This window comes from Aythya marila (assembly GCF_965140915.1).
Source record: "Aythya marila genome assembly, chromosome: 4".
Classification (NCBI taxonomy): domain Eukaryota; kingdom Metazoa; phylum Chordata; class Aves; order Anseriformes; family Anatidae; genus Aythya; species Aythya marila.
Window position 1 is genome coordinate 6025492 of NC_139045.1, and position 17774 is coordinate 6043265.

At 47.5% G+C, this 17774-nt stretch overlaps 1 protein-coding gene across 3 annotated transcripts in view; it reads right to left on the reverse strand.

Annotated features, from left to right (window-relative positions):
• TET2 (tet methylcytosine dioxygenase 2) overlaps nucleotides 1–17774 on the reverse strand; it is a 70201-nt gene that overhangs the window by 12621 nt on the left and 39806 nt on the right. For all 3 annotated transcript variants that reach the window (XR_014317356.1, XM_082758680.1, XM_082758681.1), the window contains exons 2-6: nucleotides 7809–11172; nucleotides 6047–6137; nucleotides 2397–2490; nucleotides 1196–1404; nucleotides 274–424 (exon numbers count right to left, since the gene is read on the reverse strand). Coding sequence is in view for 2 of the 3 variants with exons in the window: in XM_082758680.1 (XP_082614806.1) it covers nucleotides 274–424; nucleotides 1196–1404; nucleotides 2397–2490; nucleotides 6047–6137; nucleotides 7809–11127 (3864 nt within the window). In the remaining variant the exon portion in view is untranslated. The remainder of the gene's footprint in view (nucleotides 1–273; nucleotides 425–1195; nucleotides 1405–2396; nucleotides 2491–6046; nucleotides 6138–7808; nucleotides 11173–17774) is intronic.

A 17774-nucleotide genomic window follows, 5' to 3' on the forward strand; every position in this document is an offset into this window, starting at 1 on the left:
ATCATTCAGGCCGTGCCCTTTCTTCTAATTGTGAAAGCCTGCAAACATGGTTTCAAGTCTCAGGGCTTTTACCAGCTGTCAGAATTTGGACAGTCAGTTCAGCTGGCTCGGTGACTGGAGTCAATCAGCTCTGACTGGCAGTCATTTAATGGCCCTACGTGCATGCAGGGCTCTGCCCCCCTGCTCTCTTGCACTGGATCTCTTATTTGTGGAGTGACAGAAAACATTTCCTTGCAAATGAGGCACGTTTTCATTTTAGAAATGGCCACCAACCTCTTTTGGATCATCCCCCATCAGCTTGAACTTTCTCGGAATCTTGCTTCTGGCAAACTTACAACCATTGTAGTACATGCTCCAGGAGCAACCAAAGGAAAATGAAGCACCACAAGTTTCAGGGTCCAGCCCTTGACATGCACAGGTCCGTCTAAAGAGGAAGAGAAGACGGCTGTTAGCAGCAGGCGGGTCACCCCGGGGTGCTCCCACAGCGTTCTGCCAGGGAAGCACCAGTCCTGGATCTCCTTCCATCAATAAATAACGAGGAAGTGGAAGAGGCAGTCAGAGGAACTGTAGCAGAGGAATTTATCGCAACGAGTAGGTGCGTGGTTGGAAAGCAAGTTTCCTATATTGATCTGAGAAACCCGGGCTAGCTCAAAAGGGTGGATGTCTGCAAGGAGCCTCCGCAGGTGGGTCACTAATGGTACCTGGAGGGGCGTATGCTGCTGGCACTGCAAGGCTGGGGCTCTCTGACAAGCATTTGGCAAAGATTTCCGAAACACGACTCTACCCACGAAGCCACAGCATGTAAAATGCAGCCATCGCTAAGTTATTTTGATCTAAATGTTCTTTGCTGTCAGAAAGACATGGAAAAAAGAGTGTAATTTCTTTAGATTCAGGCTAGCTTCTGTAGGCATACGGTGTGATTTAGTGCACCTCATTTTCATTTCAAGGTGTCTGCTTTCCTGGGCCCAGCTGCGATTTTCTTTTAAATCATCTTCTTTTAAATACACAGCGAGGCTTCACAACTCTGGGAAGATGTTTTTTTTCCCTACTTTTAAAAAATATTTGCTTTGCTCTCCTCCAAAGCCTCGTGGGTTTTCCGACTGTCTGAAAGGGTTTGAAGGTGTGTGCGTTTATGGGAAAAGAGCCGGCGGAGACGCCAGGTCCCCGGCTGAAGCCAACCCCTTGTGTCACTTACTCTTCGTTCAGGGCACAGCGCCGGTTGGTGAGCGTGCCATACTTTCTCAGGGTGTCGGTGAGCTCCGAATACAGCTTGTCGGCCAGGCTGGTCGGGATTCCCTCCCAGACCAGGATGAGAATCACGATCACCGCCGTCTCGCAGGTGTGTCCCGCTCGCTCGCGCACCAAGCAGAGTAGCTTTTCTTCCTGACTGCTTCTGCGGACTACCTGCATGCACAGCAACACACACCCCCGGAGCCCCAACACAAGCAAGGCATTTCTTAATGTGAAGAGGAAGAGGAGAGGAAACCTCAGCACTAGTGTGCGTGGGGGGAGGTCACTTCTATCTCCCTCTTCCTCTTTGTTTCTGGCAACTCACGCCGTTCTTCCCCTCTACTGATAGGGGCCGGGGCGCGAAGCCCTTCCCTTTAACGAAGCTCTAAGCGTGCTGACTGATGGCATGGTGGTAGAAAACAGCTTTGCATGGTATCCCCCATGCTCTGATTTAGCAGAAATATTCTCCTGAGTCTGCACTACGGTATGAGTGCAGTGTCATTGTACGACATCCCTCCCTTTTCCTAGCGTGCCTAAACAGCTACACTTGTCACCAGCCGCTCTGTTTTGTGGCCTTGCCTGCCCTGACTCACAGAAACGTTATGGCAGTGAGAGGAAAGCAGCACCCGGCTCAAGTAAGTGTCCCTGCTTCTCAGTGCTGTGGGTATTTCTGTAAAAGGTGCCGTCTGGCGTGCAGAAACACTTATAATCATAGATCAGCTTTTCCTCAGCCCGGCTTTCCCCAGCCTACCCAAACCACTCAGCGCTTCGTGCCAGAGTAAGGCAGTGTTTGCTAAGAGGGTGTACTAATTCCTCGCTCCAACTGGGAGTGCGTTTTCAAAACACCACCGTGGTGTACTTACGGCGCTTCTTTGGAGGTAAAATTAAACAGCGGAGAGAACGGCTGGAGTCACGGGTCTTAAATCTTAGTTTAACTGCCTCCCTCCTCGGGTTTTCGTGCCTTTAGGCCAAATTTTATTCTCGCTGTTTTCCATGCAGCTCAAGTAAATGGAGTGTGAGAGACAGCGGTGGGAGCGGGCCGCGGGCGCCCTGCGGTGAGCTATTTTAAGCTCCCCAGCGTCAGCTAACAGAGGGACGTCACTGCTGGCTGATGCAGGAACCACCACACTGACCTAGATCAGCATTATTTTGTGGACATCACTTACCCATTTAGCAATAGGGCATCCTTGAGAACTTTTGCCTTCTTTCCCAGTGTAGACAACCCTCTCAATCCTTATAGCTTTACCCTTCTGTCCAAATCTTAAACAAACAAAAACACGTACAATAAGCAGGTTCATTTGGTTCTGCAGAAACACTTAAAAGATGGAGTACACTCACCAGGCTTATCTTAAAAAATAAATACTGTGAATTACAGGGAAGGGTGTGCAGTGCAGTTTATCTGGCCGATTTTACGGTGGTGGCGAATTAACACGTTAAAAGAGGCAAATGGCTTTAATACATCACAGCGGAGTGAGAATTACCCGTAACACATTAATAGCCCCAAACCTTTTAACCGTTTCTCTAGAGGAGTTGTTATAGATGGCATTTTGAAAAGTGGGCTTGAAGTCTCTCTGTTTTGGGAGGGAAACTTGCATTTGTCTTTAATTTCTGGGTTAAATTTTCAGTTATCACTCTGAAATTTGTATAATGAAGTTGTCATGGAACAGCTGGCATGCAGTAGTCACTCTATTAATTTTCTGTGCTTGTTTCTGGCTTAGATACAGTGTGAATCAGTTAAGCCATGATTAATTTGCTGCATATCTATTTCCTTTACTTTATCATCCGGTCATAAATTGTTACTTATTTACTTCTGCCAGCCTTCTATACTGAATTACAATCACGAGGTGCCCTCAAATGATGCCATTTGTGTGTGTCTTTTGGGGATAAAGGCAGGCAAGCTCCACGCCTGCTGTAGCACTCAGTCGAGGTGACGATGCACTCAGGGCAGAACTGAGCCCCAGAGCTGTTCAGAACAAAGGGGATCCACTTCCCATGTCCTCTGACGGACCAGGTGGAAATCTATGGCAAATGCTAAGTGAAGCAAGTCTTGAATTAACAGCAAGCATCAGACCTGTTGAGCTTTTCCTGAGCTTATTCTCGCCCCAGGGCTGCTGCAGCTGGGGGTGCCCAGCTGCTGAGCCAAGAGCGTGCCGGGGCTGAGGGGAGGCTGCTGCTCAAAGCCTGCGTGCTAGAGACCTCCGTGGCTGCAAAGTTGCAGCTCCAGCTTCGCTGCTGACTTGGCTGCGTTTCAGGGACTGGGCAAATTCCACCTCCAGCTCCTTTTCTTGAATCTGCTGCTCTCATTGGTGCTTTTTTTTTTTTTTTTTTTTTAATATATATATATCCAAGCATGGGGACTAAGTCACGGTGTTCCTGCTTTTTGCCTGTTACCTATGGAGCAATCAAGATAGTTCCTTCGTGTTACCCAGCCATTGAAAGCTGCTTTGAGAACTTTTGACCTTTCATCCCTCTTGTTTTTGCACTAAAATCTCAGTGACATATTTAAGAGCAAATTACTTGCATTTAAAACTTCTGTCGTGTAAAGGAAATGAAAAATACTTATTTTTAGATGTGATCTCATTGTGAAATTTCAGTGTCGCAGGAAATTATACAAATAAAATCAGGTCGTACTACACATGTTCTGCAGGCAGCTGTTAGATCACTTTTTCCTATTTAGTCTTGGAGGTTAGCATACATTTGTTTCTTTAATTAGCCACATAAACATTTTTTGATCTTAACATTTTCTATCAGTCTGCTGATCTGGATTGCAGGACAGCTGTGTGGGTGCCACTATCGATCTATCTTGAGCACTGCAAGTGAAATGGACTTTGTCTCACATCTCTTCAACTGTCACAGAAGAATTTGTGCCTGATGTTTGTCATGCTTGCTTTCAGTCCAGAGCTCATTGGCTTCAAAATGGGAGCAAAACTCACTGAGCATGAAGACTGGGAGAAGGAAGAGGTAAAAAATGGGTATCCACCATGGATTCTGTAAGAAACTAGTGTAGCTAAAATATCAACTGTCAGTATCAATTCAGATCCTGGTTTGTTTGGCAGTGCTAATACCTTAAAAGTCAATTTCATGGTCATGGGAAGATAGTTTAAAAGTGCTTAGGTTGTGATTAATGTCACCAACTGTACACACGTGCTCGAGAATTTCTTTAGGGTGTTTTTTTTCTCTTAGGGATACAAAATTAGCTAACAAGAAGGAGCTCTGGAGGTCTGTCCTGGGATCACACAGTTCAAGCAATATGACCAGTTGTAAGCTTGCCATTGTTCAAGCGGTTTCTGTTAGACTCTGCTGAACCTGGCTGCCTATACATATGTTATCTGTAATCTCTCAGGATTTCCTTCTGCCAGCATGAAATGAAATTAATGGGACGGGAAAAGGAAGAAAAGACAAGGTCGGTATTAAGGATGGAAAATCACATTCCTAAGTCCAGAAATGGAAAAAAGTTTCATCTCTAATAATTGACGTGATGCCGTGAATGACTTTCCTGTTTTATGTACTAGTTGTGAATATTAAAGAATTAAACAGTCAATTAGAGCCTTGGAGGTACATGGTAAGAAGCTTCTCAGGAGGGTCAGCGTTCACTCCCCCTTCCCAAGAAGCAGCTGATTGCAGCTTACATGCCTTTGAGCTGCTCACAAAGCTGAAAACAAGTAGTGGGGCAAGCCTTGCCCAGGAGCCACAGGGAAGGAGGTGCTAAGAGAAAGGACCTTAGGACTAATCACTTGGAGATAATCCTAAGGATTTAATATGCCATTAATGGTGCATGGCTGTGCAGTGATGAGCACAAGCTAGCAGACCCTGCTGAGAAACCGTTCTCCTTGGCTCAAGACAAGCGCTGCACAGACACCTATTTGCTTTTGGTGTTCAGAGTTTTAAGGTATTAACAAATCAAATTCCCATCTGGCTCCGACTTACTGGGGAGCTTTTGTTTGCTTGTTTGTTCAGAAGGGAACTGAATTTCCAGATAGCACTAAAAACCTGCCCTTTCCTGTCTGTGCTTTCCGAAACCTACAAGTAATGCAGAATGCACAGTGCCAGAGTCACTTTGGTGTGAAGAGGTTTGAATTTGTATCTTAGAAATGCTGGTGGATGTTGCACTTTTTCATTTTTCTAGATATCGCAGGTCACATACCCATGCTGTACCATTCGGAATCCCTTGTTGGGTTTGCCTTTGGGTAGCAGATACATTATGGGATGCAACGCACTGCAGGAATACCCACAGCTGAGATGAGGCTGGTCTTGTGCAGTACTCCGAGGGAGAGGGATGTTTTGTCACAAACATACTTCTTGATTCTTGGGCTGAAATCCTATCTAGTAACCTTGTTCCACACCTCTGGAAGTGACTGAGTTAGGCTTAGTCCTTTCGGGTTGTACTATGCACTCAATAATTGGCGGGCGGGGAGGAGAGAGATAATTTTGGAGCCTGGTATTCTGCCCTCCGTCCCCCTCCCGCCTTGGCGTCCTCGTCTGCAGAGGGAACACCAGGTCGGTGCCTGCTCTGAGAGCCATTGCCAGCCGCCTTGCCTCGCTTGGCAGCCTGGTGGATTCTTGTTCCTGCTCGGGTTTGCTGGCGTCGGTCTCAAAGCACGCAGCCCGTGCCAGCCAGCCGCCCATTAGCCCTGTCAAATATTGTGACTCTCTGGTGAATAGCACAGCGCGTCATGTTGGCAACACGGGGGGAGCTAAGCCTACGAGTAATTACTTGATTTGCAATTGTTTATTTCTTTATGTGCAAAAGCTGGAAAAATTCTGACGTCCACAAAAGGATAAACGTTAATCTGCCCCGTGCCTTTGCACTAATTACCTTTCTTCCATGATTTCTCTAATAGCTGCCACGTTAGGACCGGCTCCTAGATGGGTATAGAACGGACCTTCATCTTTCTCGATAATTTGCTCTGTTTAAAACAAAACAGAAGTTAGTACTTCGAAGCTTAATTCTTTAACGTAAAGAAGTCACATCGCAAAACTTACATCTAGCTGGTTACAGTACTGCTGTTGGGTCTCAGGTCAGTTTTCAAACACTTAAAGTACACCCATGAAATTTGTACAAAACACGCAAAGCACGTGGCTAACTCTGCAAATAGCCACGATATGGGCTGTGTGCTTTTTGCTAGCACAAACGGTTGTTTCACATCTCGGGCTTTACACTGAAATCCAAAAGGCATTTTCCCGTTATCACGGAATGAATGTTTCTCTTTCTCCCACTTCCTCCTCTCCCAGTATCTGGAAAGGAGGAGAAATGGGATACCAATGGTAAATATTGACATTAGTGAGCTGTACAGCACTTGTTTTGCAGCAGGCGTGTTATATAGGAACCTACAGCTCGAGAAAGTGCCCGTTAAGGTTGCACAGAGAATTTCTGCCACCCACTTCTGCCACTCTTCTTGCTTAGTTAGCGGCTGCAGTACTGGCTACAACATAAATAAATAAATCAACAAAATCGTTGCCTGAAAAAAGTTTTGCCAACTGCATTGGAGAGTGGTCTTAAACCAAACCAAACCAGTTGTAGGGTTAAAAACCAAACTCGACATGTTATAGGTTATTTCTTATAAAAGAAGAAGGAACAGCAAGGAGCTGGCTTCTAGCTTCCTTGCTGGGAGCTGTGAAAATCCATTACTTTCTCTTTTTGCTCCCATGGAGCATCTCTGAGACACAGCCCCAGGCATCTGAAAAGACAAAAAGGTCCATTTTGCAGTTCTGGAGGAGCACTGCTTCAACTTTCCCTTTTTAGTTGGTGTGAAATCCCAGGCCGTTAGGGCCAGTAAGTGAAACTTGGAACAAAGCTTTTCCTTTTCTCCTGGTTGGTGCTGAAGCACTTGCACCTTTTGCTTCAGTCTGAATAATTTATCCCGTGGTGGAGTCTGAAAATGCCTGGCCATGGGTGGTGCCAGGGTATGAAAGCTTGGGGTACAGGGCCTTGCTTTTCTTCCCTCTGCTCAATTCTGCTTCTAGGGACTGGGTGTGCTGGGAAGAAATACCAAGGGTATTTCTTGCTGCTTGTGTGGCTTCTCTAAGAAGCTGCTTAGCCTTGCAGTAGACAAATGAGTCAACAGGGTGATAAACTCTTGCAACAAGCGAGGAATAATCTAGCATTCCTTCTTTGCTTAGGTTTTACTGAGGCAAACTTCAACAATCTCACTGCCAGAGCAAAAACTGGAGGAAGGATCGCAAGTGTTGGACCCGAGACATGTTTTACAAACACTGTGTCTAGCCTTGACGTTCGATTATAAAGTTGGGACCTACTTTTTATCAGCGTGTTGTTATTACATGTCTGCTGCTTAAGGAGAATGGGAGAGAGGGAATGTGTTACCGTCCGCAGGCTTTCTGACTGTAAAAGCAAGTGGATAACTTCAGGAAATACTGAGCAAGGGCCCGCGCGTAGGGTTGGCTAAGCGGAGCAGGCCTAAGTGTAGAAAAATTGCTGTGAGCCTTTCCTAATCGCTCTTCTGACAAACAAAAAGCCCAACCTCCAGCAAAAACAGCCGAGTAACCCCTGCAAGCTGAGCTCGGAGGCTCGTTTCCCCGCTGCAAGCTGGCATGCTTTCGGCACACCTCCCAGCACTTACCGACACAGCTGCACGACGGGAAGTCATACTGGGTTTTGGCAGGTGTGTCCAGTAAGTTTTTTACAGGAGTATCCAGTAACTTGGAAGGTGAGTCTAAAAAATTATTGAGAACAGTTCCAGCTGTTCTTTTGGTCGGGGTTTTCTCAGCAGACGGGTTTGCTTGGTGTTCCGAGATGGGGGTCTGAGTGTCAAATTCTGCAGCACAGGTGTTCCTCGATAGGATGGTGATAGGGCCTGCTGTTTCAACCTTCACATGTTTAGGCGATTTGACAGTAAAAGTCTTGTGATCAAACAGTGATTTGACCTGTATCTGTTTTAGCTGCTGTTCCATTGTCTCGATGATGCTCTTTTGTTGCATGTTCTCGCAGCCGAAGTGCTGATTCTCTTGTTTAATTGTTTTTTTCCACATTTTGCTTTCTAGCTGTCCGGCAGACGGGCGCATGCAGACGTTAGCCTTTGTGCCAGCCTCGATTTTGATCGGCTTGCGTGCTGCGCTGGGGCCGAGCTCGGGTTTGGCTTGCTGGTACACCTGCTGCTCCTGTTTTTGTAGGAGATGCCACCTTAGGGCAGCGTGCTTCTGAAAATCCTTCTGGGTTTGGGTCTGCAGGTGGCAGCCTCTCTGCTCCGGGGCGTGCGGGGGAGCCTGTAAGTACCGCGGGGGCAGCTGCGGGGCTTGGTGGCTGGGGAGCTCTGGGTTCAGGCTGCCCCCGTAGCCTTGCGGCTGCTGGAGCGGCAGCTGGATGACCGAAGCTTGTTGCGTCTGCTGCTCCGCTTCTTGAAAGCAGTGGTTCACGTCTTGCTTGGGGGGCAGGCTGTTGGGAAAATACTGCGCGTGCTGCAAGTCCTGCATCTTCTTGGCCCCGAAGCGCTCGACATGCGCGGCGTTTTCCTTCTTCTCGGAGATCAAGTGCGCGTTGTTCGGGCAGGGATGCTGCGGGCCGGCGGTGGGTTTCTGCCCGTAGAGGGGAGCCTTGCTGTTCACGCCCTGCGCCTGCTCCAGCCCCAGCTGAGGGCCGTGCAGCGGGAAGGCGGCCGGCTTCAGGTACTTGTTCCCAGCCTGAAAACACTCATCTGCCTTGAGCTGGCCGAAGGATGCCCTGTCCAGCTGCTGCTCCAGGGCGCTTTGGGAATGGGAGATGGCTTGGGGCGGCTCTTTACTTCTCCTTTGCAGGGCCTGTTGCTGGCTGGGGGTCAGCTGCGGAGCGCACGGCAGCTGGGTCTGCTGCGCCTGCTTTTGGAGCATCTGTTGCAAGATGTGGGAATGCAAGAACTGCTCGCTTTCCCCTGGCGGGGGATTCAAGTGCTGCTGTTTCAGCGGGGCCCCGAGGGGCTGCTCGGCTGGCTGGTCAGCCCTCGGCTGGAAATGGAGCTGCTGAGCTTGGGGCTGGAGGGGGGGATCCACCTTGGCGAGCTGGGGCTGCGGCGAGTGTTTTGGGAACAGCAGCTGGGGGTCAGCTGCGGGAGGCGGCTGCAGCTGGGAGGCCTCGCTTTTGTAGAGCGGGGGAATTTGTTCCTGTTGCATTATCTTCTGGCTCTGGGGCTGTCCCGACGGCCCCTTTAATGCATCAGGGCTTCCAGCGTACTGCTTGCTGTAGGCTGTTTCGGGTGCGTTTGCCTGGAACTGAAGAATTGACCGGAGCAGCGCTTCGCTGGGCTTGTGGGGAGGCTCTCCCTGGCGGAACTGCGTGGAGACCAACTCGATCCAGGCCGGCTTGGAGTAACGCTGAGGCTGTGGCACGGGCTCTTTCGCTTGGTCCTTCTCTTTGTCGGGAGGAATCTCGGCTTCCCTCTGTCCTGGGAGATGCTGGCAGCGTGGCAACTCACCGTTGCTTCCGCACGCCCGCAGGCTTGGGAGGGGAGGCTCCGGCGGCGGCGGCGGCGGCATTTCTTCTGGGTGCTGCTGAGGCAAGGCAGCCACAGCAGCTCGGGGATTGCTCTCGCTGACATCTTGCTGCGGCGTTGGCACCTGCTGCGGAAGCCTTTGCGGAGGGTGAAGTTGCTGCTGGCCGAGGCTGGGACTCTCTAGCACCAGTCCCTGCCTCTGCCCTTCGCCCGCGATCTCTCCAGGAGGAGTTTCCTCGCCGCTGTTGCCGTAGGAGCGGCGTCCTTCTCGCGCCACGCCGGGCAGCGCGCTGTTCATCTCTGGAGCAGGAGGAGTGGAGGAATCTTTGTGAAACATTGAGTTCTGTTTAAAGAAAGCACCATTATGTTCTGCTCGCTCAGAAAACCTTTCCAGCGCGGCGTTCTGAGCTTGCAGGTTACTGCTGGAACTTAGAGAGAGGTCTTGGTTGGGAACCTGCCCTACGCTTCCACGCACAGTACTGTTTCCTACAGGTAACTGGTGTGTATCATAGCCTGGGATCTGCTGCTGTAGCTGTAGTTCTGGTTTCTGAAGCGAACAGCTACCTGGCAATACAGGTGGTTTACTGGAGTCTTCTGCATCGTAGACCTCAGTAACCACTACAGCTGGCACTTGAGGCAGCTCAGAGTTTGAGGTCTGTGGGGAAGTGATCTGCCCTGAGGTATGGGATGAATGCGTTGTCTCGTAGGACAACTCATTAGTAGCCTGACTGGTAATGGCATTGATATGAGATGTGTTCTTCTGCATTGCTATGGAAACATGTTCTGGATAGTATTGAGACAGTGTTTTCTCCAGGAGTTCACCATGCATGCTTTCCATGGAAGAGGCAGAAACTGTAGCACCATTAGGCATTGGCACCGCCTTGTTCTTAAGTAGTAAGACAATGTCCCTGTTGTGGCAATGAAGGTTTTCCCGCTCCTGCTCATTCTGGATCAGGAGGTCGTGAGGGTTTTCAGAACCACCACTGCTGTATCTTGTAGACGGTATCAACTCTGAGGCTTCATTTCCTTGTCCTGTAAAGCTCTCGGCTTTCTTCTCGCCGTAACAATTGGAGACGCTTGGTTTTTCATAGTTATCATCTGGCTCAGCTTTTTCTCCGTTCACCTCTTTGTCTTGTTTCGCCTTCTTGCTCTGATGAAGTCCACACAGAGAGGGCTCACTAAAAGTGCGTTTAATCCCACCGTTTTGCATATATTTGGAGCATACTTTCATTTCTTGTACAAGGTCGGGGCTAACGCGGTGGTTTGGGCTTCCCTTCGCGTGGGGCGCTCCGTAGTTGCTTTTGATGAGTAGCTGCTTGTGGTCTCCATTTACCTCGACTTCGGGCCTCTCTGTTGCCGGACTTCCATTCTGTAGCTTCACTGCCGAAGGCTCTGCCTGGCACACGGGAGAAGGTTGCGGTCTTAGGAATGGACTCAATCTATTGCCGTCAACATGCTTGGTTCTGTCCTGTTCCATCTGGCCTGCTCCGGGGCCATCCACAAGGCTACCCTCCGAACGTATCTGCGAGAGAGAAGCAAGGGGAGAGAGCTAAGTTAGGTCTCGTTTCCCTCAACAGACAGCAGATTGCTGGTTCCTGCACCCGCCGTCCCGACCCGTCCCTACACGCGGCAGCGGCTCGCGGGCGCACCTGAGGGGAGGCTCACGGCCCCGTTGGGTTTGGCAGCTCCGTGCGTCCCCCTTACTGCAGGTTTGTTCTTCAGGATGAAAAGAGCGTGAAAATACAGACCCGTTGCTCACCCCCACCGAACACACAAACAGCTGTTTTGCCAAAAAGAGCTCTCATAATGGTGGAAAAAACACCCTCTGCTTTTGAATGATCTGCACAGGCTCCCCTGTCGCCGCTTTTTCTCCTTAGTAAGGCAGAAAGTCATGCAGAAAGCCTGGTTCCCAGACTCGGTGCTAATCCTGTTATTTGATTAAGTGTGCCAAACCCCTTTTGTGTGACTTGAAGGATTATTGCCACCAAGCTTGCCAATTAGAGGGGAAAACCTCCTTTTTTCAGTCTTCAGCTGTCTGACAAGGTCTTTTAAAACTGGCATTCCAAAAGCCCACGCAAGTGGCACAATCCACACATGAGACAAAGCCTCGCCTGATTGCCATCCGTAGGAATTCTTACACTTCATCAACATCTTGATAATGTTGATAGAAACAAATTAAGAGATTTCAGAAAGGTTTGATGGAAACGGTATTTTTTCAGGTATTGATATTCTTTTAAATTTAGACTATAGACATCAGGCGTGGCTTAAACTCTGCATTAGGGTTTTGAACTGAGCTTCAAAGCTCCTTCTTTGTTTGGAGATGAAGTCCTACTTTCTTCTTTGACCTTTATATTTTATTTATAAAAGTAGTTTTTCCTTTAGCTACCAGTACTGACAACGCGCAGTGAACAAATCCCATGTAGCGACAACCTAATTCTGTTCACATGGATCTTCCCAAGATCCCAGTTAACGGAGATAATTGATAGAAAATTCACAATTCACAGAAAATTCACAATCCCGGTTAACATAAAGCCATTGTTTGACTCTGCTTGTAATTTATTCTTTGTTGGCTTGATGGTTCTCAAACAGTTGCGAATGACAGAAGACAGACTGGCAGAGGGTCTTCCAGATGTGAGATCACACAGAAAATTTGGACTCATGCACGTCTTTGCCCTGCAGGCTTTATTTTTAGTTTGTGTGAATGCGAATTCGAAGGCTTCCCCCTTTCCAGGCTGTGCCTGGCCGGACTGCAGAGTCAGCACCAGCACCACACGTGGCTGCCGTTGCCACTACACAGGAGTAACTGCTACGCTGGAAAACTTCTGTCATCACAGTTGCTCTGCTTATGTACGTATCCTACATTAATCTTATTAAAAAAATGAAAAAATATACTAAGGAACATCTAATTGATACAGTTTTCAGTGCAGTATTCCCTTACTCAACTAAGCAATATGATTCTAAAATGCTTTTTAAGGTAATATTAATGCCTGAGATTCATTACTTCCAGCAGAAGCACATCCGCTTACACCTCTAATTTTGGTATCAGGACAGTTCAAACATAAATTTTGACTGGCAAGCACCTATCTGACAACTTGGATTCACTTCATCCTTATCCCAAACTAGGTCTTAGACTCACTTTTGACCTCCTGAAGTTCTTTACTTTCTGTACTGAATTTATCTTTTGTGTGACGGAAACAGAGAAGTTCTCTCTGCAAATATCAGGACTTAAAAAAAGAGCTTTTGAAGTGAAAGCTAAGAATATGGCAACGGAAAAGAACGTTTGTCCATCTTCTCTATGTTCTTGACAAGGTAAGGCAAGCTTCTTCCCTTCTACATATATTTCAGTATATTTCCCATGCTAGCTTTAAAGCACCCCGAGAGATGAGCCTTTGCAGCTTTCCCAGAGAGACTGTATTCCACGCTGGAGAGAAAGCAGCGTGAGAAGGATTCCTCTGATGTGTCATTCTCGGCTGGGCGGCAGAGTTACGCTCCCAGAGTGTCTCAAAAAATAAGATGTCAGCCTAATTTGAAAACCATTCTTTGCCTTCACACCTTTCATTCCTAGAAACTGCAGCTGAACCACAGCTCATACATGAGTGTGTAGGCTGCTCTATTTCACAAGGCAGAAATGAAATAAAAGGAACCGTAGTAATTAACACTGTGCTGTCAGACTGCTTCTAAAATATTTATTTCTTCAAAAACAAACAATAAAAATTAGTCGGTGTGGTTGAGCCATGAGAAACTTCCTTCAGCCCTCAACGTCTGTCTTGTTTGTCGTGTTCTGATGGACCAGATGGGTTACAGCTTAATTCCACCTAAGAGTTCCCAGATGATCTTGCTTCCTGGCTTGTTACAAATAGGTAAAACCACCTCTTTTGTTTAGAAGTCTGACTTGCCTAACGTTACCGTACCCCTTGAAGGAATGCATCTGGGCTTCAGAAGAGAGTCTTAGGTTCACACTGCCCTTAAAAACCACAAGGTTATTTTCACTGCGTGGCGAGGATTGTTATTCACAGGATTCTCAAACACCTCACGGTGTGAGTCAACCGATTCCCCTGAGTTCTGATCAACTCCGGTGTAGAAGGCACTGGTCTTAGGCATTGCAAAGGACAGTCACTCAGTTCTTCAAAATACGAAGTTAATTCATTGATTAAAAGCGCCAGATCTACGTTCTTTAAAATGCAGCTGGGGTTGTGGTGACTTTACGTTACATGCGGTCTCTGTCGACGCTCTGTTATTTGCACTCCTCTTGAGCTGCATCTTAGCACAGATGTAGCTCAAGCAATCACAGTGCTTATTTGTAATTTAGAACTGGCAAAAGGCAAGTGGCAGCCGTGCCTTTATTACTGGTTTTAACTAGGGCACTGTGAAGATATTCTTGACGCTGCTACTCAGAGACCTGGCTGGGCCTTACAAAGTCTCTGCATTTGTACAAAGTCTTTGCACTTCGTTACTGTGGTGGGGTGATACGTCTGTCCCTCAAAGGAGGGCTGCCTTTCCCTAAGTTAGCGGTTACGCATTTTTCTCTTTCCCATAACTGTATTTTATTCAGGCCATTTAGGAGCTCTACATATTCTTCCTCAGCTATAATTCATTAGAAATTCAAGTCACATCAGCAGCATCTGTGAAACAATTACTGCATCTAGGACTGACTCTGCAGTCTAATCCATCATAATTATGACTGGCCTCTTTGAAGATGCCACGATGCGTGACTTAAATATAGCACATTACTGTGCAAATGGATCAGCATCTCATCCCACCAGTATGCATGCAGGTTATAATTCAGTCCACCGCTGTTTGACTTTCGCACATACGAGCCATGTACGTACATCTATTTCTCCCCACATATGGGGCACAAATTGGAAACCAAGCACTGAAAGAGACTTGGAGATTTTTTAGGTTTATGGGCGAGCTGGGCATATTTCTACCACCTCCAACAATACAGGAAAATGGAAAGGCTGTGGAGGGCACTGTTATGTGTGTGACAGGCAGTCCTATGGCAACAGAAGTACTTTTAGCTATGGTTTGTTGTTTGTTTGTTTGTGTTCCCCATGGAAAATCTGTCTTTAATTTAAGCCAGTTCTAGAGATTCATTCCTCATTCTGTACAGCACCCATACCTCGGGACTTTGTGAGTGCAAAGCAGCTCGGATGAAGGACTGGGCAAACACCTGCTGCAGGGGAGCACGATCTTTTCAAAGCTGGGCGAGAAACCCCACAGAAAAAGTAGGTAGGGGAATGCTGCGTTAGAGTACTCGTGGCCCCGAAAGGACTGAAAGGTGGGGTGTCAGACGGGTGGCTCCCCCTTCTCGGGTCAGCTGGGTTGGAAGTACACCTCCTCAGAGGCTTTGCTGCCCTGCAGAGCTGTGCCTCTTCTCTCCTCAGAAGCTCGTGCCATCAGCAAAGAGGTCTAAAGCCTGAACTGCTGTCCTTCCTAAGTAAGGACGCTCGTGCAGGGCATTATTGGAAAGCTCCACTTGCAGACAAATATTGCAAGTCTCAAGTTGTAACTCTGAGGTGTCCCTGAGGAGCAGGCTGTAACGCAGAGCTGAGCAGCACTGACGCCCGCTGAGCAGCACTGAATCCCTCCGTAACAGACCAAGTGCAATTCGTCAGGGCACAGGCAATTCGCGGTAAGAACTTCAGCACTAAAAACTGAAATCTTCTGGACTTACTCACAGAGTGCACGTGATGCTGTTTCTGGTTAGCTCAGAGTCAGTGTTCTCTTTTTAATTCTGGAAGGAGATGTGTAAGCAGTTACGATGCTCAGCACCAGGGTTTACAGCCGTGTGGTTATCGTGGCGTGTCATTTTTCTCTGGTCTATTTTAATAAATTCTGTTTCAGCTGTGCCCTGGGTTAACACCTGTAGGCAAGAAGCTTTCTCCTTTAGTCACTGGGAGAAAAAAAAGTCACTACAGAGAAAAGATGTGAACTCGGAGCACTAGCGGGTGAAGTAATGCATCAAAGCTGCTTATTAGTGAAACGTTTTCATTATTGTTGGGGTGAAATGTTGCACACATGGAAACCGTTGCATAGTTTAAGCATTTTGCATGTGTTTTGCACTGAAGGTGCTCCCTGCTTACCCGCTGAGGAACAAAGCAAGCTTCCCCATGGAGACCAGCGGGAGAGGCAAGGCCAGGAACATGCCTGCCCACACGCTGGGTGGTTTGTCCTTTCAGGACAGCTTCTTCCCAAGCCAGGATTGCTGGTAGGTTGTAATAGATTCAGTGCTAGCCAACCCCAAATCCCACACTGGCCTGAAAGGAGTTCCCTGAAGTGGAAGGGTACGGCAGCGAGGAGTGCAGACTGCTTCACGTGATTCCTTAGCTAGAGGTTCCTGTGGCAGCTGCTCTGTTTGAAGCAGAGCTATCCTACAAAATCGGGATTGCTTTCATGCTCAAGGTGAATTGAGGCTCCGAACCCCACAACATACCCTAAGGATTCGCTCTCTTCCCCACCAGCATCACTGCTGCCCCACTGCAAGTGCGGCGGCTGAGGAGAGTGCAGTGCAACTGCATTGCAGATTGCAGGAGGGCCCCAGAAAGACAAGGACACTCTGTTGTTAGCAGGGCTCTGTGGCTTACAATGGGGTCCTTCTGCACTGCATTCAGCTGTCTCTTCATTTGGATAGTATATTTATTCAGTGCATTAGAAATGGAAAAAAAAAAAAAAAGAAAGAAAAAGAAAAAAAAAACTGCATAAAGATGCAGTGCGTTCTCTGTCACTTGAAGTCCTTAAGTTAAGACGAGATTTTTTTGGTAAAATGAATAAATATCCTGTTTTCTTACTGTGGCTTTAAATAGCAGTTATGGGGTTAATGCAGAAACTACTGGATGAGGCTCTGTGACTGTATTCTGCAGGAGGTCATATTACATGAATGTAATTGTCTTCTCTGGTATTTAGATCTATGAATAATCTGTGTCAAATAGGAGAGAAAATGTGGGATGGTTAAAATTTGTTACCTCATTTATCCTTAATTTACAGGGAAAATGGTGACTAGTGAATATAGATATAAGCAGACATCAGGGAATGAAGGGCATGGGATTTGTGAAATACGAGGATTAATAATTCATTAAACCTTATCCAAGCTAGAAGCCTCATAATTCATGCATTTTTAAACCAACTAGTGCTCGCCCCCCTTCAATTTATTGACAGCACTGCTTGCATTTCAGTGATGCAATGATCTAATCGCAAAAGCACTTGGATCAGTTGATTTTTGACCTTAAAGCAGAGAGCAGGAGAGTAAAGCTGAACTGGTCTGCCCGGTGGTTTCCCCTTGCTGCACTGTATAACCATCAACAAGAGCGGGTCCTACAGAAAGCCTCCACAGGCACGGAGAGCTGCACTACCTGGCAGTTGCATAAAATCAAGGAGAGTGACAATTAAATGCTTCTACAGGATGGGTTGGAAAAAACCAATTATGCGAAGGGAATGAATTCAGGAATACGAAATGCGAGTAAATAGGAATTATAATGTCACCTCACAAGCTCTGCAGTTCCTATTTTTTCTCACCTACACTTCTATGACCCAGGCTTTGCACCTAACTGTGCCGTGCAGCGCTTGTAAGAGAAGAAGCCAACTCTTCCAGTCACTCGTCATGCTGCTCCAGTAGCACCAGACTGGAAATGCTTCTGGAAAGCTCCATCTGCAGAAACAGGCTGGATTTAAGTGATCAAAGACCTTCCTGCTGCAATAACCAGAAGGTTCAAGACAAGGTTAGCACCTACTCTTGTTCTGGCTGGTCATGAGCTCGTTTCTGTGGCCAAGAGTTGAAGTTTGTTGGATCCAGGTGGTTTGTACCAACAGGCACACAGCTGCAATGCTTCCCCCTCACCCTGTTTGGTGTAACCTTGGGTGTTGGCATGCCAACGTACTCTAAGACCAGTATTGCTCAGTTTCTTGAGCACCACTTTGACTGTTTTACACCTTCCTCAAAGCCAGGGCAGCTGACCTAAAACACCTTTTTGCCTTCTGTTTGCAGGAGCCACTGCAGTGGGTAATTGTAGTAGGGAAAGCGTGGGGGTGAGAGCTGGAGCCCCGAGAGCTGGGGGTGCTCCAATAAGCATGCTCTGAGAGAGATGTTTCTATGCCTGGGCAAAGCCAGAAATATTTCTTCTCTTGTGT